This window comes from Brassica napus, chromosome A5 (genome assembly GCF_020379485.1).
Source record: "Brassica napus cultivar Da-Ae chromosome A5, Da-Ae, whole genome shotgun sequence".
Lineage (NCBI taxonomy): Eukaryota > Viridiplantae > Streptophyta > Magnoliopsida > Brassicales > Brassicaceae > Brassica > Brassica napus.
Genome location: NC_063438.1, coordinates 9109844 through 9133297, shown reverse-complemented (window position 1 = coordinate 9133297; position 23454 = coordinate 9109844). Strand labels below are relative to the sequence as shown.

Below are 23454 nucleotides of genomic sequence, written 5' to 3'. Positions count from 1 at the left end.
AAAATATAAGATTTGATCCATGTTTACAAAAGCTGTTTTCTTATGAAGTGACATGGATTCAATAATTATGCTCCAATAATCTAAAATAAGCTTTTGCTTTTGTCTTTATAATCTTTGTATAAGCTTGCACGTTTTAGCACCTCTCTACCTTTCTTCCTTTATAAGTCCCTCACATATCCTCTCCTTAGCTCATAAGTAATCAAACCTCAAAAAAACAATATTTCATATCTCTGTTTCTCTCTCTAAGAAAACTCTAAACGTATAATGGATCAAAACGAACCAATAAGCAAGGAGCTATGGAACATCGTACGTTTCCTCTTGTACATGATCCGCAAAGGCGTCTCAAAACACAAACTCATTGCCGACTTCAACGCCACTCTCAAACGCGGCAAGAATCTCATGTTCCACCACCGTCGCCGCGTCCCCGCCGCCTCCACCTCCTCCGACGCTGTTTCATCCGCAGCCGCAGCTGCACCACGACAAGAATACGAGTTTAGCTGTAGCAACACTCCAAACTACACTTTCCCTTTTACAAATATTTCTTTCATGAAGAAAAAGAGTCACAATAGTCTCTTTGCGTGTGGTCAAACGCCTCAGACGCTCGATGATGACGCGGCTGCTGCTAGAGCAGTTCTTGAGCTTCTTCATGGTGACAAAGGAAACGTTACGCCGGCGTATTTGACGGCGGCTTTGTCTCCTTACTTTCCAGGGTTTGGTCGGACTCCTTTGGTTAGGCCATTAAGAGTAACGGACTCACCGTTTCCGTTAACACCGGAAAATGGTGACGTGAATAAAGCACACGTGGACCAAGCCGCTGATGATTTTATAAAGAAGTTTTATAAGAACTTGAATCAGCAGAAAAAGATGATTGAGTTCAGCTAAAAATCAATCTGATCAGTGTGTTCCTTCATATTTTCTCTTCTTGCTTAAATATTTCTTTTACTCTTTTCTCCGTTTTGCTGATTCAATGCCAAAGATGTAATGATATTTTGGGGGGATTTTTATTTTCGAGTATCTTGAAAAATTGGATATTATGAATAAAAAATAAATCATGGGTTTTACTAGTTTGAATCTCTAACTCTAACTGATATGTGGAAAAGTTGTATAGTGGCTAATAAAATTGATTCCAGGGAAATTAATCAATCTTGGAATCCACAAGCTTCCACAACGACAACATAATGTGTGTTGCAATTAAACTAGTTATTCCTTTCTAGTGAATGCTCTGTCTTTCCTCTAAGCTAAGAATACTTCGACAACAGATCTCTTTAGCTTTTCATTTTTAACCCAAAAGTAGTAGTAAGCCTAAACAAGTTAACACTGTAAAATACATATTGTAAGCAAAACTTGTTATTAACTGTGACGAGTAAAATAGTTTTACTTACTATATTATTTATAAAGACTAGTATTTCATAAAACAGATGAATCCAATTTTTTTTTTTGAAAAATAATGCAGTGACATACTATAATGTTTATAGTTTGTTTTGGTCAAGTGACAATCATCATTATCATCTGGAAAAATAGAACTATTATTATTATTATTATATAAAATTCACTTTTGTATCTGTTTTCTTGTCTCAAATAAAGACATATGGGCAATATTCTCCGTATCATCGTTTGATTAGTATCAACCAGTTCGTACGGTTTGAATCTTATCAGCGATTCAATTGTATGCATGCCATGATCCCAAAATAGACCCAAGATGTTCATAGTTTGCATTTATTGTTTTATTACATCTCGAAGTTGCAACTTCATTCCTTGTTACTCACCCAAGAGTTAAAGTCATTTTATGAAACTTAAAGTGGACATTGCAAGTTGTTTGGCTCATTCCCTAAAGCAAAAGAGAGAAAACTACTTTCTTTTCCAACACTTTTCTTTAATTTTATTTTACCTATTTAAGTTTTCTTTATAATATATTCACAAATCACAAGTTTGAATTCATAGTCATAGCAATCAGCCAATTAGGTATCAAAACAACAACTCCACCACTATCCCGAGAAAGCTTATATATGACAGAGGCAATAAAAAACTTCTTTCGTAAGTCACTGTTTTCATCTTTTTAGATTCTACAAATCAAGAATGAAGATTGCCGTTCTAAACTATTCTTTCCTTAGTTGGGTTATCAAAGTGATTAAGACAATTATGCATATGTGTGATACAAATACATACATACGTCAGCATATACATATGACATATCTATATACTAAAATCATACTGCGTATAGTCAGACGAAGATATGTTTCCATATTCTCAAGCTTTAATGACTGTAAAATCAGATCGGTCATAATATATATATATACAACTTTCAATTTTTATATATATGTGTCTTGTTTTTATTTCTGATTAACCATGTCCGGCAGGACAAGACCCAACCGACCAATTTTCTGGAAGCTACTAGAACCGGCCCTTGTTAGAAGCCAATGAAGCATAAGGCTTCCGGCCGAGTCAATTGCTCCAAAACTCCTTGGTGAAAAAAAAAGTTCTCCAATACTCTTCCCTTTTTTCCTTTTAATTTAATGTTTATTTAAATCACAAAAGTTATTAAAAAGCCTACAAACCCGACGAAATCTGGTTATTTACAAATTTACTAGGCATACTATCCAAACCCAAACTATACCCACTCGTTAAACTCGGATCCAGACATAAAAGTCTAGATATCAACTAAGTATTTTTAAGTTTTACTCATTTTTTCTATTTCTTCACTGAAACAAATCAATCTTATTTTTTTCATTTTTTTATCACATGGGAAAGGATAATCTTCAAACAAAAGACGAATCAAACTTTTCTCTAGAAAAAATTAAGGAAATAACAAATCACGAATTATCCATCGAAACAGAAGAAAAAACGAACCAAGAATGGTATAACTTAGTAAAACTTGATATAACTATAAAACTTTGTACAATTTAGTAAAACTTTAAATAGTTTAGATTGTAGAACTCAGTAATACTTTGTGAATTTTGTGATGATGACTTAATTTGATAGTTACAGTTTTCAATGAAGTGCTGCTTTCAAAGAACAAAAATGAAACTATCTGACTTTTAATGGTGGGGACATGGAACAAAGTGAGCAGGATAGTGGTTTAGGTAGTGGAGATATGAAAAAAGTGTGGATAAGGGTGTAGGAAAGAAAGACAGTATAACTAATAAGGAAAAAATTATCATGGAGATGAGCAAAGCGAGAAAGAAGCAATGAAGAACAAATCAACCATTGGCAACTAATACAAATGGCAAAGAAAAAAAATCAGTCATTGTCAACCAATACAAGTTTTTGTAACTTGGTAACTCGGTTAAAATTTGATTAGTTATACATCCAAATTTATAACTACTAGAAATAAGAAAACATAGAACTATCACTATTTTCCTCGCACTATAGGGTTTCTCAATCTTCATAGTTGCCTTGAGAAGTAGAACTTCTTCTTCTAACACACTAACTTTGTTGTTTGTGTTTGTGTTTATGTTACTTGGTTTGTTATTTATGTTCGTAGAAAAGGGTGTAATTTATATATAGGATAACTTTTGTTAAGTATCTCATTTTTGTTTGTCAAACTTCATAAAATTCAGTATTACTTTTTTTTCATGTTTGTGTAATTAGGTAAAAATTTGCCAAAGTTTTTGATTCATATGTCAAACTTTGTATAATTTAGTATATTTTGTATTTCTGTTTGTATAATTCGGTAAACTTCCTCAATTATTTTTTTGTTTTTCATTTCTCAAATTTTGAATACTTAAAAAAGCTTGTCACTTAATTAATTTGATAGAAGTTATGATTAAATGTACAACCGAAATCTCAGAAAGACCATGACAGTAGGAATAGGACAATATACAACTATCAATACTTTTCTTCCATTATTAGGTCTTTCAATCCGCATGGTCATTTGAGAAACCACACGAAAACATCAACAGTATTGGCGATAAGGAATTGAATCAGATTTGGAGAACTTCTCGATGATATCCTCACCGCTGCATCATCACTTAATAGGTAGCCTCAGAGTTTTGACTCTTGATTGACCAGTGTTCTGGAGAAAAAAAACTTTAAAATTTGCCCATTAGGTGAAGAAAGATGTAAAAGGGGCAAGGGATGAGAGAAAATGGGTTGAGAGAATTGAGAAGATAGTACAAATGAGAAAACCCTAAAAATTAAGGCAATTATAGTTACCAACTTCGTTTTTGGGGTCTGGAAAAGTATAAAATTTTGGGAGGGAAAATTCTAAAATTTGGGCGGAAAATTTTTTTACAGCATTTTTGGGCTCAAAGTTTACCAAATTTTTAGTTTTACAAAAACTCCAAAGTTTTACTTTTCTATTTTTGGCATTTTTTTGGTTAAACTGTACTCAAAAGACTTATATTATAGTTATACCACTTATGTTTAGTTTCTTACAACTATGTTCCATCAAATCATGTTGTAATATAATTAATTTTGTGGCATATATAAGTTTTGTAATTTCATAAGGTCAATACTAAGAAAAAAGGCATAAAAGAACAAGATATTTCCGCTATTATAAATAGTACAAAGCCATGTGATGAAATTTTTGACTATAATTATTTTGGATTTAAATAAAAAAAATACTAACAAATAATAAGCATAATACTTGTAAACAATCAAACAAGTTTAGAATTTTGTATCTTCAATGTTTTGTATTTTATCAGTTTTACTTAGTTTTTCTATTGTCTTGAAGAATAGATGCAATTAATTACGGTGTGCATTTCCCTATGGTTCAGGAATTTAATTTTTTTCAAGAGCAAGTATGCACTTTTAAGTCTTTTATTTATGCTTTATCGAAATAAATCAGAATTCTTAATATTCAGAACTCACATATACCCACAGTTCAAAATAATAATTTCAAAACAGTTATGGTGTGATGCTCAATCAACTAAATCTTTCACATACTCTCCACGTTATCCAAACCAATATCTACATTGTCTCTGTCTCGAATAACAACATCTTCCACTGACTCAGTCACCTTAAGATGTCGTTATGCTTCTTCAATTGCCTCTAGGTTTTATGATCAATGAAATATAACTCAAATTCAGCCTCTTTATACATGGACTTATGGTCATCTATCTGCATATCCTATCCACTAGCATACATGCTACATTCGTTTGGAATCCATTCATAACCACCTCCGGCTTTATAATAGTATCTTTCATAATCAAAGTGTATGTTTTTGAAAGAAGTCATCGTCTCCTGTAAAAATCAAAATGAGTAACAATCAAGTTAGATGAAGTTGCACGGTTTAACTATAAAATTTTATAAAATGTATACAATTTTACCAATATAGTTATACCAAGTTATACAATATAGTTTGACTAAGTTATACAATGTTTTCTAGTTCTTTAAATCAAAGTACTAATATGTTAATATTTTTTATGATTATACTAGTACTTTTGATTATCCAAATAGATCGAGACCTATTGTTTCCAATGTTCAATCAGTTAATTGTGAACACGAATTTGAAGTTAACGTTTATAATTCTTCACGAATGAATTAATGGAGAAGATGAATACTAAATTGAATGGAGCTTCCATAAATCTGAGTTGTAAATCTACCAGTTGAGAGAGAGAGAAAGGAAGAAGACAAAGTAGGAGAGATAATGATTTTGATTGGTTTAGCTCAAAAAGGTAATTTGGATATTGACCATGTTTTTGAAGATGATGAAATAAATGAAGAGCATGTGAGAATTAGTAAAAGTATGATAGACATTTGGTCTCATTAAGAGCATCTGAGCATTTCACCTCTTCCGACCTTCATATTATTAAGTACTAGGATCGGCCCGCCCTACGGGCGGGATATGGATTATAAAATAATTTAAACAGATAAAGTATATGTATAATAAACATTGGTTGTTTTTATGTTTCATATTTTTACATTTGTTAGAGAGAGGCATGTATTTGAGTTTGATATATTTTTCAAGATTTTTTTTTATTTGATAAGTATTTGGTAAATACACGAAATTCGAAATTACGCAATTCTGAACATATAATAACTGCCTCACGTCTCGAAAAAAAAAAAAAGAAAAGCAAATAATAATATAATTTGCTATCTTTTTTTTTGTAACATTATAATTTGCTATCTATAAACAATATAATCCACAAACATCTGAACTCTTAGAAAGTAGTACATTTCTTGCACAGATGTTTCTTTTTGTGGAGATCGCAGCTTCTTGGGGGTTTGAACATGTCCATGTTGGTTAGATACATGCCATCCAGAGTAATTCTGTAATCACTGAATACTTTTTTGATCTTTCTCCGGTAGCTGTTGAATGTAGTTAACGTTTGTTCCCATTTTAGGGTGTCTAAAATCTTTTTCCCCTGATTCAAGTTTCCATTGCACAGCAGTAATAAACCATAAAGGTACGTACCCTTATCATGTTTTCCTTAGCTGACTGTCGTAGATAATCTAGTGCTTTGCTTGGGTTGTTATGGAAGAAATATTGATTTATACCTTCAATATAGAGTGCTTCACTGTTTGTACGAGATTCAGCTGATTAGAAAGATGAACTTCAAGATGGGGTGACTAAAGACGTTTTTATTAGAATCAGACAAGAGATTACAAGATTTGTCGGGAAAATAAGGAGACAAGATTAGAGGTCTAAACAACAAGATCAGAGTGATCAATGGGAAACCCTAAATCTAGCCGCTTAGTGTGTAGGTCGTCCAAAAGTCCCCTTGTCGTTGTATTCTTCTCCCCTCTTATAGTGCTCTTGCCGGTGATGCCCTAATCGCCTTGTCTTTTGGGCCTCGTCGCCAAAGACCGAGTATGCAGGCCTTGGCACTGTTCCCTCCAAGCCGAGTATCATCGATCGGCTTAACTGATCGGCTAAAAGTACTCTGGAGCCGAGTCAACACCTCCAGCCGCTGAGCCGACTAAACTAGCTAAGTTTATTGGGCTAGGGCCTGTTATTTGGCGGGCCTTGTGGAGGGATGTAATCCATCTCCTACAATAACTCCCCCCCCAGTTCACTTGTGAGCGGTGCAGCGGTCTCAGTGAATTTGTGGGTCAGGTTCGTTCGGATAACAGGTCCTAACATGTTTAGTCGGGTGCCGTTTGATCGACGTTTCTAGTCGCTTAGAGTAGCGCTTCTTCATGATCTGTTTTACTCGTCGTGGTTTTTTGTCATGGAGATACGTTTTACTCGGCCAGAGAGTTGTCTCGGTGTAAGAATTCAAGTTGATCTCACCGGTTTGCGTTAGAAAACCGGTTTGTACCGAAACCGGGGATTGATTTTGGTCGAGCGCCTTGATTAGAGACCGGTTCGAGCGAGAAACTGAACCGTCACGAGTAAGCCTTTGGGTATTTAGGCGGCCTTTGAGGCCCATTTAGGCTTCTGTAGACCTAATGATTACGCTTCGGAGGGCGTGCCCTAGTTTTTGCTATAAATAGGTTCTTCCCCCTTGCTTCCGTCATTCTTCTCTGCAAGCTCAGGTATTCCACTTTCTCTCCCTTCTCTCTAGATTTACTTTCTCTCTCTAGATACGTCTCTAGGACAGTGCGGTTTATTTTAATTTCCGATCTAGTCGTCCCCGAGTCGATAGTCATGGCTTCAAAGAGTCGATTGTCTCGCGAAGAAAAAGGGAAAGATATCGCCGATTCTTCAAGTCCGGCCAAAGACGTAGATGGTGGCGCTTTAGACGAGTTCGAGCTGATTCATCGGGACGCTCTCAGAGATACAGAGAATATGAGTCTCTCTCAACGTCTCTTAGTCGCTGACGCCCACCGACAGTTTCACGAAGAGGAAGAGCGGCAAGTTGAAGACGAGGAAGACGTCGAAAGCGGAGGACGTCTTGAAGACGACATCGGTAGTGGTTCTGAAGCGCCCAGAGCGGTCGTGAGGCCCCGTAGGCGAGCTCGTCGAGGAGTTGGTTCTGACCGATCGGAACATCCCCTTGCGGTTCGGAGTATTCCCTATGACCGGATCGACTGCCGTCCTGTCATTTACCATCCGGGCGGGATCTTCGAAGAGCTCCCCCGTCTTCCTTCGGAGGTGCTGCGTGACCCGCGGGTTCAATCGTGGGAGAACATGTTTAGCTCCTGCTCCTCCGACAAGACTGTGCAGGATTTGTTGAGGCAATGTGGCGGCGCCGGCGTTACCTACCTGATTCCTTATACCGAACAGCGTCCTTGGCCGCCTCCAATGGGATACCAATGCGTGTACGAGTCATACTTCAAAGACCAGACCAAGCTCTGGTTCCCAATCCCTCGGTTGATCACATCGTACGCGTTCCGTAGAGATATTGCGATCTCACAGTTGTTGAATGGATCGCTACGCATAGCCGTGATGTTGATGGTCATGGCGGCGGAGATGGATATCTCGATGACCGTGAGAGTATTTGAAGAACTAACCTCGACGAAGGCGGAGCCGAATGGAATTTTCTCGGTGAAGATGCGTGCGAGCTACAACGTCCTGACTGGTCACCCAAACAAGACGCCGGACTGGCAGCGCGCATACTTCTACGTTAAATCTGATGAACATGCTTTTGAGGAGCCGCCTGGGGACGACTACCGCGTTTTATGGAATAAAGAACTTGGTAGAGATCTCGTAGTTTATCTGTTCTTTACTCGACAAAACTAACTGTCTCTGTTGCTTCCTTTTTGTGCAGTTCGTCATCCGAATACGATTGCCTACCCAGAGAAGTTTTTTGAGAGTGCCCAAGCAATCGCAGCTCACAGTCACCTTCATTGGCCGGACCTTAGTCGCGAGTGGATCCGTCGTCAACAAGCTAGAATCGCTAGAGGTAGACTTTGTTGTTTCTTTTCTTGAAATTCTTCTGACTTGTCGAGGCTGAACTCTGCGATTCTCTAACTTTAAGCTTTTATCCTTTGCAGTTGATTGGGAGTCGAGACTTCCGTGTGTAGTCGGTCCCCCCAAGTCTCGTCTTTCTATGTTTACTCGCAAGCAGCAGAAACTTCTTAACAAAGCAAGGGAGATGGAAGGAGTCCCGGATCTGAGTGCCTTGTTGAAGGGAAGACTACAGCTATTGTCAAAAAAATCGGCTCCGGTTAACCCTTCTGGGGCGACTGGCTCTGGAGATGCCGAAACCTCTGGAGATCGTGGAGGTTCAAAAGAGGGAGCTTCCAATTCGCACGATGAGGGCGTTAGTGTCGAACCTCCAGCTCCGAGTCCAAAAAAGAAGAAAAAGGATAAGAAGACGACAGAGAAGCCGTCGGATGAGATTTCTCCGCTTTTGTCTGCTTCTCTCGCCACGTCATCTGAGGGTCAAAGGATAAAGAAGAAGAAAAAGAGAACCCGCGACGAGGCGACTTCCCGGGACGAGGAGACCGCTGAGGGTGACGCGATACTCGCAGAGCGTCCTAAAAAGAAGACGAAGAAAAAGACTGCTGGAACTGAGCCTGGTTCTTCGGTCGCCGTGCCAACCCAAATTGATGCCGTTAGGGAGGATGAGACGACCCCTGACGTGCCTTTAGAGAAGAAGAGGAAGGCCTTGACACAAAGGAGCGATTCTGAGTCGGAGCCTGCTGGTGGCGAGAAATCTGTCCCCGGTTCTTCTACGAGTAGGGGTCCTCGTTTAGAAGGATCTCTCCCAAAAAAGGGGAGGGTCGAATATCCCGACCGTGTGGAGTTTCTCTACGACGAGAAGACCCCCCTGATCCTTAACCCGTTGCGATGTGCGGAGTTGACGCGTCAAATTCGCGGTGGGACGAGAGAGTTACCGCAATTGGAGGATCTCTTCTTTAGGAATGAGTACATCGATGCCGCCGCCTTGAGAGCTCGGGTAACCTTGCTCCTCCTTTGCAGTGTGTTTTGTATTTCCTTGTGAAACTGTTGAGCTTAGCCGTTTTGACTGATTAATTTCTTTACCGCTTTGCAGAGTGATGGAAGTATGAACTTCCTTGTCGAGAGGTATGATACTGCCTTGAAGTAGACGATGGCCCAATTAGGAGCTGCAGACAAGCTGGCTGCGACTAGGCTGAAGGTCATCGAAAAGGTGAGAGCTGAACTCAAGCAGAGTAATGAGAAGGCAGCGAAGGAGAAAGAAGTTCTTCGGGTTAAGTTCGAAGAACTTGAGAACAAACTGAAGGCTGACAGAGCGGCAAAGAAAGAATTGGTACGCGAGAAGGTTCACCTGGAAGGAATCGCTGCGGGCCTTGAAAGGGAGAAGGCTGAACTACTCGCTGAGAGAGACGCCGCAGTCGACAAGTTAGTCAGGGAGAGGCAACGTCTGAAGGACTCCCGGGGTCTAGAAGTCACCCGAGAAAGAGAAAGGGTTGAAGATGCTATGATCGAGAAGGCGAGTCGCTCTTTTACTCGCGTGCGAGATCACTTTGCTCGTTTAGACGCCCTTGGGAAGGCGAAAAACCTGTACGGGCAAGCTTCTGGGACAAAGAAATGTCTTGAGATGATAAAGGAGAGCGGAGTGGAAATCCCGCAAGACATGATCGACATGTTCGCAGAGCAGGAAAAGCTTTATGAAGCCGAAGTCACCAAGCTGCGAGTAAGTCCGCTGGCTGACAGGGACTTCTCCCTTTCCCCGCTTGTTCTCCCCTCTCGTTTTGTGGAAGAGAGGTTTAGGAGGACGTTCGACCCCTACGGATCGAATGTGGACCTGATCAGGCCGGAGACAGCCTCCCAGCTGATCACCTCGCGCGAAGTGACCGAGGAGCCGCCTGAGGAGCCATTGGGTGACGTCACATCGCCCCCGACAGAACAGGCCGTGGTTCCCGAGGAGAGCGCCCATAAGGAATCACCCGAGAAGAAGGACCTAGAGGAGATTCCCGAGAAAAGTTCTCCAACCACCGATGAAGGGATTGAGAAAACGGGTGTTGAAGATCCTGTTGTCGTCTCGGATTCTTCGTCGGGGGATCAAGGCGAGGAGGGTGATGGTGATGCTGGAGAGATATCGCAACCACGCCCAAGTGAGGAAGGGAAGACCGACGATGTCGTCGAGGGAGACGCTGCGAGCTCTCCTCCTGGTGTGGAACCTCTTGCCTCGACTCGACCGGAGGAGAGTGTGACTCCCATTGCTGAGAACCCGGCCGCACCCTTTGTTGCTCAACCACTGAACGGGGATGATGAAGATCAAGCGATCTGATCTCTTTAGAATTTGTATTTTATATATTTCTGTGTTTGTGGTCTTGGTAGACCCTTTTGTTGTACCTTTAGACATGTGTCTTTATTTTATTTTAGTCGGCGAGTTGCTGTGCTAAGCATACTCTTTATGTTTTCTTTGTGTTTTCTATCTGTACTTGCAGTTTTTTTTTTTTTTATCTAAGTGATGTTTCAGCTAGCTTTATAGTTTCGCGATATACTCGGCTAGAAACTTTAGATTCCTGAACCTTAGCTTTTGCAAGTAGATAAAGAAACAAAGAAAAACGCTAGGAAGGTTCGTTCAGGTCTCCTTGTAATTTCAATTTGAGATCTCGATCAAGCGAGTGTTCAAATCTCGAAAACAAGGGACTGATTCCAAGAGTGGAAGGTTCTTTGGTCCGTTTTCCTAGTGACGATCGAGTAGCCGGGTAGCTAATCCGTTACGCGTTAGTCGGGAAAAGGAAAAGATTCACTCTGTTTGGCCGGTCAATGCTCTTTGGCATAGGTGATTCGCGACCGTTTGGTCCTTAAGCTAAGTGTCTGAACCGTTAGGTATAAAAAATCATTGTTTACTCGACTGAGGTCTAAACAAGGTTTTAACTTTGGTTTTGTATAGCTGGACCCGTTAAGGCTGCCTACGTACCTCGGTTGAGGATCAAACCATTCGTAGTTCGTGTTTTCCCGAGTAAAAGTGGCCGTTGTTAGCGCATTTACTCGGTTGAGTAGAAGTGACCTCAGGGGTGCATCTACTCGAGGTTTTTTTTTTTTTTTTGGCGCCAGAGTACCCCTACGGGTAGAAGCGTCGTAAGTGCATTGAGTTCCATGATCGTGGGACTTCTTCGCTGCGCGACGTTTGGAGTCGGTATACGCCAGGCTTGATGACTTTGATGATTTTGTAAGGTCCCTCCCATCTTGCGCCGAGTTTACCGGCGTTGAGTTCCTTGGTGTTCTCAAACACTTTGCGCATGACGAGGTCACCGAGTTCCAGAGGTCGTGCGCGGAACTTTTTGTTATAGTAACTCTCTATCTGATGTTGGTAGTTCTGGATGCGCAGCAGGGCTTGATCTCTTCGTTCTTCTATCTCATCGAGGGCATCAAGTAGCATTTCCTTATTCAGCTCGACGTATTGAGGCATTTTGGAACGTCGGAGGCTTGACACGTTAACTTCAGCAGGAGCCATGGCTTCGACGCCGTAGGCGAGAGAGAAAGTGTCGATTTAGTCGATCCTCGTGGAGTCGTGCGATGGCTCCATAGGACTCCATCAAGTTCATCAGCCCAGTGACTCTTTTTCAGGTCCAGACGCTTTTTAATGCCATCGATGATAAGTTTGTTGGAGGATTCGGCTTGGCCATTACCTTGCGGGTAACGAGGAGTGGAGGGGCTTAGTCGAATGTTCCACTTGCCACAGAATTCCTTAAAGTTGCCTGACATGAACTGCGACCCGTTGTCAGTTACGATCTCATAGGGCAGACCGTGGCGGCAAATAATGTTTTTCCAGAAGAAACCGCGGACTTCTTTGTCTGTGACTTGAGCGTATGCTTCGGCTTCGATCCATTTGGTGAAGTAGTCGGTGAGGACGAGGATGAAGCGTCTTTGGCGGGAAGAGGGAAGTGGTTCTATGATGTCCATCGCCCATCGCATGAATGGGTAGGGAGCGGTGGTTGTTCGCAACATTTCGGTTGGACAATGGATGCTGGGTGCGTGCCGTTGGCACTTGTCGCAGCTTCTCGCGTAAGACTCGCAATCCGCGTTCATTGTTGGCCAGAAGAACCCCAAGCTCCTTACTTTTATTGCTAACGCACGTCCGCCCGAATGATTTCCGCCAGCGCCTTCGTGCGTTTCTGCTATAACCCTTGCTGTCTCGTCGCGATCGATGCATTTTAAGAGCACCTTACTCGCAGTCCATCTATGCAGTTCATTGTCGAGAACGACGTAATGGGCGCTACGGGTTTTTAGCCGGCGAGCTGCCCATTTTTCTGCTGGGAGTTCCCCCTTCGAGAGGTAGTCGATGAATTCAGTTCTCCAATCTGAGCCAAACCCATCGTCGTCTGGAGTAGCGGGTTCAACGACTTGGGCAACGAGGGTTTGATCGGTTAGGACATCGATGCTTGGTTTCTCGATACGATGTATCGGGATGGTTCGTTTCACTTGATCACGAAGCTTGCTGCCAAGGGCGGCGAGGGCGTCGGCGCAGACGTTCTCGCCTCTCGGAACTTTGATGAGTTCGAAGAATTCGAACTCTGCTGCCAGGCTTTGCACTATTTTGAGATAGGCGTCCATTCGATCGTTGCGGGCGTCGTAGTCGCCGCTGAACTGACTGGCGACTAACTGGGAGTCGCAATAAGCGCTTAGTCGTTTAGCTTTTACGGCTTTTGCTAAGCGGAGTCCTGCGATCAGAGATTCGTATTCTGCTTCGTTGTTTGACGCGGGAAAGCCAAAGCTGAAAGACTGTCTGATTAGCTCACCGGTTGGGGACTGTAATTGGACTCCGGCACCTGCTCCCTTGTTGGTCGACGATCCATCGACGTGCAGTGTCCAGTTTGAGCTTGGGAGTGTGAGATCTTGCTCCAATTCTGGGGCCAGTTCGACCAAGAAGTCGGCAAGAACCTGGGATTTCGCTGCCGTGCGGTTCTTGTAGGTGATATCGAGCTCGCCGAGTTCAATGGCCCACTTTGTTAGTCTGCCGGATCTGTTGGTGTTCTGGAGTATCGTTCGGAGAGGCTGATCAGTCAGTACTTCCACGGAATGCGACTGGAAATACGGTCGTAGTTTTCTTGCTGCTTCAACGACTGCTAAAGCTATCTTTTCTAGAGTTGGGTATCGCGTCTCTGGTCCGGTCATGCGTCGGCTCGTATAGAAGATGGGCTTTTGCTCGCCGCGGTCTTCTTTTATCAGAACGCTGCTGACTGCAGCCTGTGATACTGCGACGTAGAGAGATAGAACATCGCCGACGTCCGGCTTAGCGAGTACTGGAGGTGTAGTCAGGTACTGCTTGAGTTGAGTGAATGCTTCCTCGCACTTTTCATCCCAAATGAACTTTTTGTTTCCTCGCAGGAGATCGTAGAATGGCAGGCACTTGTCGGTGGATCTGGAGATGAATCGATTTAGAGCGGCTATCCTGCCCGTGAGCCGCTGCACTTCTCTACTGTTCTTCGGACTCGGGAGGTTCAGAACCGTGGATATTTGCTTTGGGTTCGCCTCGATTCCTCGCTGCGTGACAATGTAACCGAGGAACTCGCCAGAAGAAACCCCGAACGTGCACTTTGCTGGGTTTAGCTTCATGCCGTACTTGTTGAGAGTTTCGAAACATTCTTGTAGATGGTGGAGGTGATCAGTGGCATGGAGCGACTTAACCAGCATGTCGTCGATGTACACTTCCATGGTGATACCCAGCTTATCTGCGAACATCTTGTTCACAAGCCTTTGGTAGGTTGCTCCGGCATTCTTCAAACCAAAGGGCATGACCTTATAGCAATAGGTTCCCCTATCTGTGATGAAGGCCGTCTTCTCGCGATCATCCGGGTGCATCATTATCTGGTTGTATCCGGAAAAAGGCGTCCATGAAGGTTAGCATCTCGTTTCCAGCCGTGGACTCGACTAAACGGTCGATGTTGGGAAGAGGGTAGCTATCCTTTGGGCAGGCTTTATTCAGGTCGGTGAAGTCGACGCAGACGCGCCACTTGCCATTTTTCTTTTTGACGACTACTGGATTTGCCAACCATTCAGGGTAGCGGACCTCAGCAATCGAGCCTGCACCGAGTAGCCTGTCGACTTCTTCGTTTACGGCCTTAGACCTATCAGGGCCGAGCTTACGTCTCTTATGTCGGATAGGTTTGAACGTTGGGTCAACGTTTAGTTCGTGAGTTGTTATAGTCGGGTCGATGCCTTTCATGTCTGCCATAGACCAAGCGAACGTGGACACGTTCTTTCTGAGGAAATCCAGAACTGACTGCTGCATTTCGTCAGAGAGGTATGCGCCAACCCTCACGGTGCGACTCTGGTCGGCGTCATCAATAGGTAACTCGAGAACCTCATTTTCCTGAGAGTAGACTTTTGAGGTTGGAGGGGACACTGAGTTAACGGGTAGTGACGTCCGTTGGAGTTTGACTGTGGCGACTAGGAGATCCCTAGCGGCCCTTTGGTCCCCGCGCAATGTTTTTATCTTCCCGTCCGTGCCAGGGAACTTGACGCACTGATGGTAGGTGGAAGGGACAGCTTGCATTGAGTGTAACCAAGGGGTACCGAGTATAGCGTGATACGGAGCTTTTGTGCTAACGACGGCAAATTTGACCGTTCGAGTAACGCCGCAGGCACGCACCGGGAGGCGGATCGTTCCCCAGATAGTTTCGGAAGACCCATTGAATCCGGTTAGCGTTCTGGAGGACGCTTTTATGTCGTCGAGGTCGACTCCCATCTTCTGCACAGTTCCTCGGAAGATGAGGTCGACGGAACTTCCGGTGTCAATAAGGATCTTGGTGACATCATACTCTCCAATTCCAAGGACGACGAGGAGGGGATAATTATGGGGCGTGTGAACACCTTCAGCGTCATCTGGTGAGAAGGTTATCGGAGGATGACTTGTCGGTTTAGTCGGCCACTTCTGGGACGTCGCGACTTGTCGACGATAATCTTTCACGGAACGGACTGAGTCGCCGCTAGGGGGGGAGCCTCCCATGATGACGTTCAACGACTGTCCCGTTTGTACTCGCTTAGAGTCCAGTAAGGCGCGGAGGTCTTTGGATATGCTGGTATCAGGAGGTGGAAGTTGAGGCTGACCTTTAACTCGCTCCAACTGTCGTCGTAAGTCTGTTGGTTTTGAACGGTTGAGCTTCACGCGAAGATCGCATGCTCCGGCATTGAGTTTATCTCGGAGGTCGCTAATTGGCCTTTCGTTGTTGTTACCGTCGCTTGTCGAGATGCGCCGAGACTTCCGTGCATCCAGCATCGTCCGGAGATCTCTGTGCTTTGGATCGCCTTCATTTTCCGATTCGAACTTCCGTTTAAGGATGTCTCTCAGATCTCCGGGTACAGGCGAATCGTCGTTATCTTCGTCGGCCGACAAGGATTGCTGAGAGAGTATAACCTCGATGCGTCTGCGATTAGCCGGGTGCTCTTCGTCGGCTGAGGAGTCTCCCTCGCCGTTGTCCTTCGGGGTTTCTTCCTCGTCGTCTCGTTGCGGAGCGTCGTTTTGTCGACCTTTGCCGGTGGCTTTGCGCTGGGCTCTTCTTTCCTTATTCTTGCTCCAGCTCTTACCGTTCTTTGGTTTAGCTTTCAAGGGCTCGAACTTAAACTCGCCGCTTGCAAGGAACGAGAGATAATGTGCGTAGAGAGATTTGCATTCCGAGGTATCGTGTCCTTTGACGTCGTGATACTTGCAATGCTTGGTGAGATCGACGGTCCGGGAAGGCCCTGCTGCTGATCCGACTCCCGCCGTAGGTTGGGTGGTGCAAACAGTATCGACTTGTTTGTCGGGCGACTCGAGTTCTCTTGCCCACTTGTTCCACCCCTCCCCGCGAACTACGAGAGTAGAGATCGGTACGTTGCTCTCGTTAACGACATACATGTAACCGTCTTTGCGACCGTCTTTGTCGTTTGGAGCGTGCTGGCGCGGTTCTTGTCGCGTATTTGCATTCTTAGCCGCTGGAGCCTTGGGCGCGCTCATCTTGCTGAGAATTGCGTTGGTGTCTTCTTCCATTCGGATGAAGTTATCGGAGCGCGCGATAGCGTCTTGGAGCGACTTGGTTGGGTTCTGGTACAGGTCTTCTCGGAACTTTGAGTGGACCCACAAGGTATTGCGCAAGGCGTCGATAGCGATCCTGTCTGGGATCTCAATCTTTGACACTACGGCTTTGTATTTCTCCATGTACTCGCGCAGGCTCTGGTCCTTCTTCTGATTGAGGTTCCATAAGCTGGATGCGGTGGCGCTGCGCTTTGTGAACATGATGTATGTCTTGAGAAAAGCTGCTGATAGGTCGCGGAAACATCCGATTGAGTTCTCCTCCAACTGGGAGAACCAAGTCAGGGCTTGCTCGTGAAGAGTCTCAACGAAAAGCTGGCAGTAACCTGCATCCCTTTCGTCGTCAGGGAGTCGAGCTCGTGCCATCGCGATGTTAAAAGCTGTCATATGTTCCACCGGGTCTCCGCCGGGCTTATACTCAGGTAGGCGCAGCTTCTCTATCTTTCCGAGTTGCACGCTAGTTAGCGCGCGAGTAAAAGGAGTCCGCGAGGTTGCGGCGAGTACACTCTCGATTTGCGGAGCTGTGCTGGTTACTTGGTGTATCTTCTCGCCCATCTGTTGAAGGCTGAGTTTGAGGTCGGCGAGCTCGCGTATTGTTGTGAGATCTGAACCTGCTGGGAGAGCATCCGCGAGAAGGGCTTCGTTAGGCTCCGAGTCGTCAGAGATATGGTCGACTCCGGTTGCCGTAGGGTTTGTGTTGAAGAGGCGGCGGCGGATCTGCTGGGGGCGGCTCGTTTGTCCATCAGGAGCTGTGAGCGCCGTGACCAACGCAGCGAGTTGGTCGTTGGTTGTCTTTTGGACTTCGTCTTGGCGAGCGAGTCGAGCCATGACGGAGCTCATGCAATCTGAGGTGATGGGTGGCGCGGCCGCAGGCGTAGGTGTCGGTTCCTCACCTGGAGCGCCGAAGGCGGCATCGTCTTGAGCCATGTAGATCTAGAACGTTGCTTTAGTCAGCCCCACGGTGGGCGTCAATTGTTTGTACGAGATTCAGCTGATTAGAAAGATGAACTTCAAGATGGGGTGACTAAAGACGTTTTTATTAGAATCAGACAAGAGATTACAAGATTTGTCGGGAAAATAAGGAGACAAGATTAGAGGTCTAAACAACAAGATCAGAGTGATCAATGGGAAACCCTAAATCTAGCCGCTTAGTGTGTAGGTCGTCCAAAAGTCCCCTTGTCGTTGTATTCTTCTCCCCTCTTATAGTGCTCTTGCCGGTGATGCCCTAATCGCCTTGTCTTTTGGGCCTCGTCGCCAAAGGCCGAGTATGCAGGCCTTGGCACTGTTCCCTCCAAGCCGAGTATCATCGATCGGCTTAACTGATCGGCTAAAAGTACTCTGGAGCCGAGTCAACACCTCCAGCCGCTGAGCCGACTAAACTAGCTAAGTTTATTGGGCTAGGGCCTGTTATTTGGCGGGCCTTGTGGAGGGATGTAATCCATCTCCTACATTCAGGGTTATGGTGTTCCAAGCACAGCTCCATTAAGTCTTTGTGTTCAATCGCCATCCTCAGTGGTTCGGATGCAAAGTATTATATTCTAGGTTAAAGGTTTTTGAAATAGGATGCTAGTGATATACTGATATGCCAGATGTGTCTTCATCTGAGCTGTTCTCGCTTTGGTTTACCTCTGTCTCAGAGTCCATAGCATTGGTGACGTCGTTTGAATCCTGATGAGATGAGGCGGCTGGGAGATCGGGAGAGAGATTCATTTCTTTGTGTTTCTTTTGTTTTTTTTGTTTTTTTTTGTGGTTGATTGTGTGATATACGTGTGCAGTAGGTATTAGGTGTAACTTTATACCGCAATGAGTTTTTGAGTTGCATCATTGCAATCAGCATTAATTGCGTAGCTTCTGTTTGCATATTTATCGGTTGAATGCTTGATATTAGGGATAGTTGATATTGCTCTTTGATATGATTTTTTTGGAATACATATATAAGATTCTGAAACTATATTGTATAAATTAATTGTATATATATATATATATAATTTTCTATCAGAAGTAGCGGGGTTTTTTTACCACCTAGCAATATTATGGATGTAGTAATTAGTTACTTTGTGTTCTGTATTAATATTATTACTATTATTTTTATTTGTTATGTTACGTACCAGTTATGGGGGGGAAATTTGAAACTGATCCACAGGAGTTGATGAATAAATAGTTAAATACATAGGCATCGTAATTTATTAATATGTTAAATTTTATTTTAATTTTAATTTAAAATGGAAATAAGGATCATAATTGTTTTACAACAATTTTATCTATGTACTTTATTCTTCATTTTATAAATTATAAAATTTTCTAATTTTTATAAAATTTTAAAAATATAATTATTTACTTTCTTTTGATGTTATTTTTGTTTAAATACACCAGTAAGTCACATAGGTTTTTAAAATTTAGAATTAGAGTTAGTAGAGCAAAGATACTTTCTCTTAGTTAATTTTTTTTTTCATGTATTAAGTTGTTTTCCATATTTTCTTTTAAACTAATAATTTATGTGATATTAAAAAACAACTTATTCATTTTAACTAAATCTATTTTATTGTTGAATAAAATTTCATTTAAAACATATATATTTTTATTGTTGTATCAATAAGGTAGTATGGTTAATTCCACCGATATATTAAAGTATTTGAAGCACGTAGAATATGTGATTTGGGCTATGTGTATGTAAACGTTTAGTAGACTTTGGGTTTGTGTCTTTATGATGGTTTCATCAAACCGGGAGTTGGTTTACTTTATTAGCCGACAGAGTCGTTGGTCTACGAAATGTAAATTGCAAAACAGAGGAAAGCGTCTATAAACAGAGTAAAATTTGTAAACCATGTTTTAAATGTAAATTGCAAAACAGAGGAAAGCGTCTATAAACAGAGTAAAATTTGTAAACCATGTTTTCAGTAAGTGTAAGAAACGTCAATAACTCAATGGCTGTATGTCTTGAGACTATTTTCACACCAAGTATTTCACCTATGACGTCCACATAAAGTATGAGATATATATCACTTTCTTACAAATATAAACAGACCATACTCTTTACACACAGAAGTCCAACAATATAAGAGGTACGTGTCAACTGGGAGCAATGTACCTGGAAATTGAGTGTTTGTTTTGGCTAAACCAATCATCTCAGACTGGTTACGAAACCGAAATGCTTCCTCGGGCAAGGGGGATACATGATCAGTTATCTCCTCAAAAGTGGTGTTCTCGTTGAACCTGATCAACAGAGAAGACTCCGTGAGCCGGAAGCTCTGTGCACATCTAGAGACATCAAAACCGGACACGAAAAACATTGTTCCGACAATGAGTCTCTCCCGGTATTGTGGGAGACGGCTTGAACTGATCGTCACTTGCATCATGGTTGCCTGAAACATAGTTAGGAATCTAACAGTGTGAATCAACGGTGTAAATTTTAACAGATTATCAGTACCGACTCTACATAACAGGAAACCAAAATCTTTACCAAACAACCGGATCAATACTAAACCGAAATCTATTTATATATTAACAATCACGTTACAGTCCGCACAGAGTAATAGATCAGACCAGCAAGATTTTATTTTTCTAGCAACAAAAAAAACTAAGGAAATTTTTAAAAGTAGGACACGGTCAGGTTCACCGAACAATATCAACCACATAGACAGCCTAGTGTCCACAGAGGAATAATAACGGCACTGTTAGTATTAACCCAGAACGATTGATACAAAGAAGAGAACAGGAAAAATCACTCACCTTAACATCCACCATGAGCAAATCCATCCACTTAATCTCCCCACCACACTTAACATTCCTAGCCTCCCAGAATCGAAGCAGTCTGGCCTCTACAACGGATGAGCACTGCCCAGATTTCAGATCGGAAAAAGCACGCGAGTTAGCCATTAACAGAGATGAGCACATAGATATGAATATGACTGAGATGTGTAGAAGAGAGATGTGGATATCGCGATTAGCATAAGAGAGAATTTATACACGATTTCGCCGACGCAATCGAAAGGTCTCGTAGTGGGCTTGTGAATTAAGAGGATTTAAGACGGAAAATCACAACATATAGCGTTACAGAAATCCGAATCGTCCCTTTCAACCCGCAAGCAAAGAACACAAAGATGCGCTCCAACCCGGATTAGGGTTCCTACCAAATTCGTTGGTCTCTGGGCCTTAAATTCAAAATGTATTACAAAGCCCAAACGGAGGCCCGGAGAAAAACGAATTACAAAAGTATGCGTTTCATTAAAGCGTGACACGTGTCAGACACTCGTGAATCGAATTTGTGTGCTGGACGCTGACGTGGATAGGTTGGGAGGGAAGCAAAGCCTTCTTTATATATAAATATACTATTGGCCACAAAATTCTACCAAAGTGATTTTAGTCCAGTGGTCAAATGTATATATCTTCTATTAGAGGTGAAATGTTCAAACCTAACCAGCCACTTTATTATTTTTGGTTTGTAGCCTAAAAAAAACAAGGACCAGGTCTGAAGGCCTACCCACCGATGACATGCAAGTCCGGTTGCTCTATGTGGAAGTTAGAGATCTGCGCTACCTACCCAAACTAGCAATTTTGTTTTATAGAGAATTGATTTTTAACCTGGACCAACATGACAACTTCTTGTCCATTAAAAACAACCAGAACACCACAATGTGACTAATATGTTGTTATGTAAAATCGATTTGCGTAACATAGCTATAAAATTAACTTCCAAGAAGTGATGATATATATGGAGTAAGTATATACCAGTGTAAGATCTGTCATAAGTTATATTGACCAAAATTAACATAAAATTGTGAAGCTATAAGATTAAACGAGTATATAAACAAATAAAAGAATTACTATCCAATGATTTAAGATAGAGCTGCATATCACATAGAGGACCAAGATGAAGCTTAATTAAATTATTTGGATCACATCAAATAAAGAAAAAGAAAAGATACTGGAGCAGCTTTTGTGCTGGTTGATTGATCATGTGTGAGAGATTCAGAGACACATTTCCAAATAATCTGCGAGATTCTCATTGGACAAGGATATCTTCTTTATATTATTGTGTGTGTTTATCATCTTCAGTTGTGTTACTCTTTTTAGATATTGATTAATGATTGTTATGTGAGACTTAGAGAATCTCCTATACATTAACAAAGAAACATTACAACATTTGAGGTAGCCATGTGTCATCACCACAATGTTTCTCAGAATCTCTAGAGAAATATGTTGGTCAATCTAAATATGTAATAAATTTTTTATTAAACTAACCATAAACTAATTATTAATGTTCTTCATTCTTTCCATCAATAAAAATTACGGAATTGCCTAATATGGTTAAAATATATATGAAAATTAATGATTTTGAATAATAAAGATTTGATAAAAATTATTGTATTGCCAATCATTTTTCAGTTTTAACTTATTAAAATAAAATAAACAACCACATTAACCATATAATAAAATTTAGTTTTTTCCGTATATGTGATATAGTCATTTTTAAAAATTACTATAAATTACAAAAAAATTAATGTGAAACTTTTAACAGTTTTCGTAATTTATAGTCATTATATAAATACATATATATATATATATATATAATTTTAGATTTTTCCGTATATGTGATATTTTGAATTTTTTAAAATGACGATAAATTACGAAAAACTGTTAAAAGTTTCACATTAAATTTTTGTGGACATATATATATATATATATATATATATATATATATATATATATATATACATATATAATTTTAGATTTTTCCGTATATGTGATATTTTGAATATTTTAAAATGACTATAAATTACGAAAACTGTTAAAATTTCGCATTAAAATTTTTGTGAACCATGGTTTAAATTTTTTTATGACAAGGTACAAATGATTACAAAATCATATAAATGTGAAGACTCATTTAATAAATATTACGATTAAATATATATATGTATATGTTAATTTCATTGTTTGAACAATTTTTTTGATAAAAGCTTTGAACAAATATTGACAACTTAATAGTTAGATTTTAAATTTTACATTGATTTTTTTTTAAAAAAAATTATAAATTGCAAAAACTATTAAACATCACACAATGAAAAAAATTGTTATCAGTAATTCAAAATTTTGTTATAAGAAGATACAAATGATCAAAAAAATATGAGTAGAAAAACTATTTAATAAATATCAATATTAAAAATATATTATATATCTATGTAAATATCATTTAATTTTAAATATAGACCATATAAAATTAAAAAAATGTCTGTTTGGATTAATAAAATTTATTTATGTGATTGCATGAATTTGACAATATACGTAATAGCCACTGATTTTTTTAATATCTAATATATGTTTATTATTTCATAATGTGTAAAAAATATATAATACGTAAAAATAATTTATATATAATGTTTATCCCACACAATGTGTGGGTCTTAATCTAGTGTGTTATATAATATCTCCATAATATGAGTAGGAAAAAAGTTTTGCTCCAATATCTTGCAAGATCAAACACCAAAACCAGAAAATGAGCATTAGAAAACTAAACCATGGGCTGTCTCAGCCCACTATATTCACCTACCCAACATGTTGAACCCACTTATATAGTAGTCATGAAGTTAAGCAATCCACATATTCATACCAACAATTAATATTAAAAAGTTTGTTTGATCTTAGTCCTTAGATGCCTTAAAATTCTATATGTTTTTCA

The 23454-nt window shown here is 41.1% G+C and overlaps 3 protein-coding genes across 3 annotated transcripts; 1 reads left to right on the top strand and 2 right to left on the bottom strand.

The window, feature by feature from the left end:
• Positions 1–131: 131 nt before the first annotated feature.
• LOC106454985 lies at positions 132–1064 on the top strand. The gene has a single exon (XM_013897050.3). It carries the CDS (start codon positions 265–267, stop codon positions 880–882), a length of 618 nt encoding a protein of 205 aa, XP_013752504.2. The 5' UTR covers positions 132–264; the 3' UTR covers positions 883–1064.
• Positions 1065–14414: 13350 nt separating this feature from the next.
• On the bottom strand, positions 14415–20901 carry LOC125609490. Its single transcript, XM_048780962.1, has 3 exons — positions 20745–20901; positions 20508–20612; positions 14415–20140 (listed from the first exon to the last, which is right to left on the bottom strand). Exon 3 carries the CDS (start codon positions 17703–17705, stop codon positions 14556–14558), a length of 3150 nt encoding a protein of 1049 aa, XP_048636919.1. The 5' UTR covers positions 17706–20140; positions 20508–20612; positions 20745–20901; the 3' UTR covers positions 14415–14555.
• On the bottom strand, positions 19742–20654 carry LOC125608549. Its single transcript, XM_048778974.1, has 3 exons — positions 20508–20654; positions 19845–20140; positions 19742–19745 (listed from the first exon to the last, which is right to left on the bottom strand). The coding sequence occupies exons 1-3, from the start codon at positions 20652–20654 to the stop codon at positions 19742–19744; spliced, it is 447 nt and encodes a 148-aa protein (XP_048634931.1).
• Positions 20902–23454: the final 2553 nt, after the last annotated feature.

What these genes read in the sequence shown, in the direction of transcription:
- LOC125608549 (XM_048778974.1), bottom strand. Translation starts at nt 20,654, where the DNA reads ATGGCTAACTCGCGTGCTTTTTCCGATCTGAAATCTGGGCAGTGCTCA. An exon ending in TGCTCATGGTGGATGTTAAG is followed by an intron (nt 20,141 to 20,507) that starts GTGAGTGATTTT and finishes ACTATGTTTCAG; the next exon opens with GCAACCATGATGCAAGTGAC.
- LOC106454985 (XM_013897050.3), top strand. Translation starts at nt 265, where the DNA reads ATGGATCAAAACGAACCAATAAGCAAGGAGCTATGGAACATCGTACGT.
- LOC125609490 (XM_048780962.1), bottom strand. Translation starts at nt 17,705, where the DNA reads ATGGCTCAAGACGATGCCGCCTTCGGCGCTCCAGGTGAGGAACCGACA.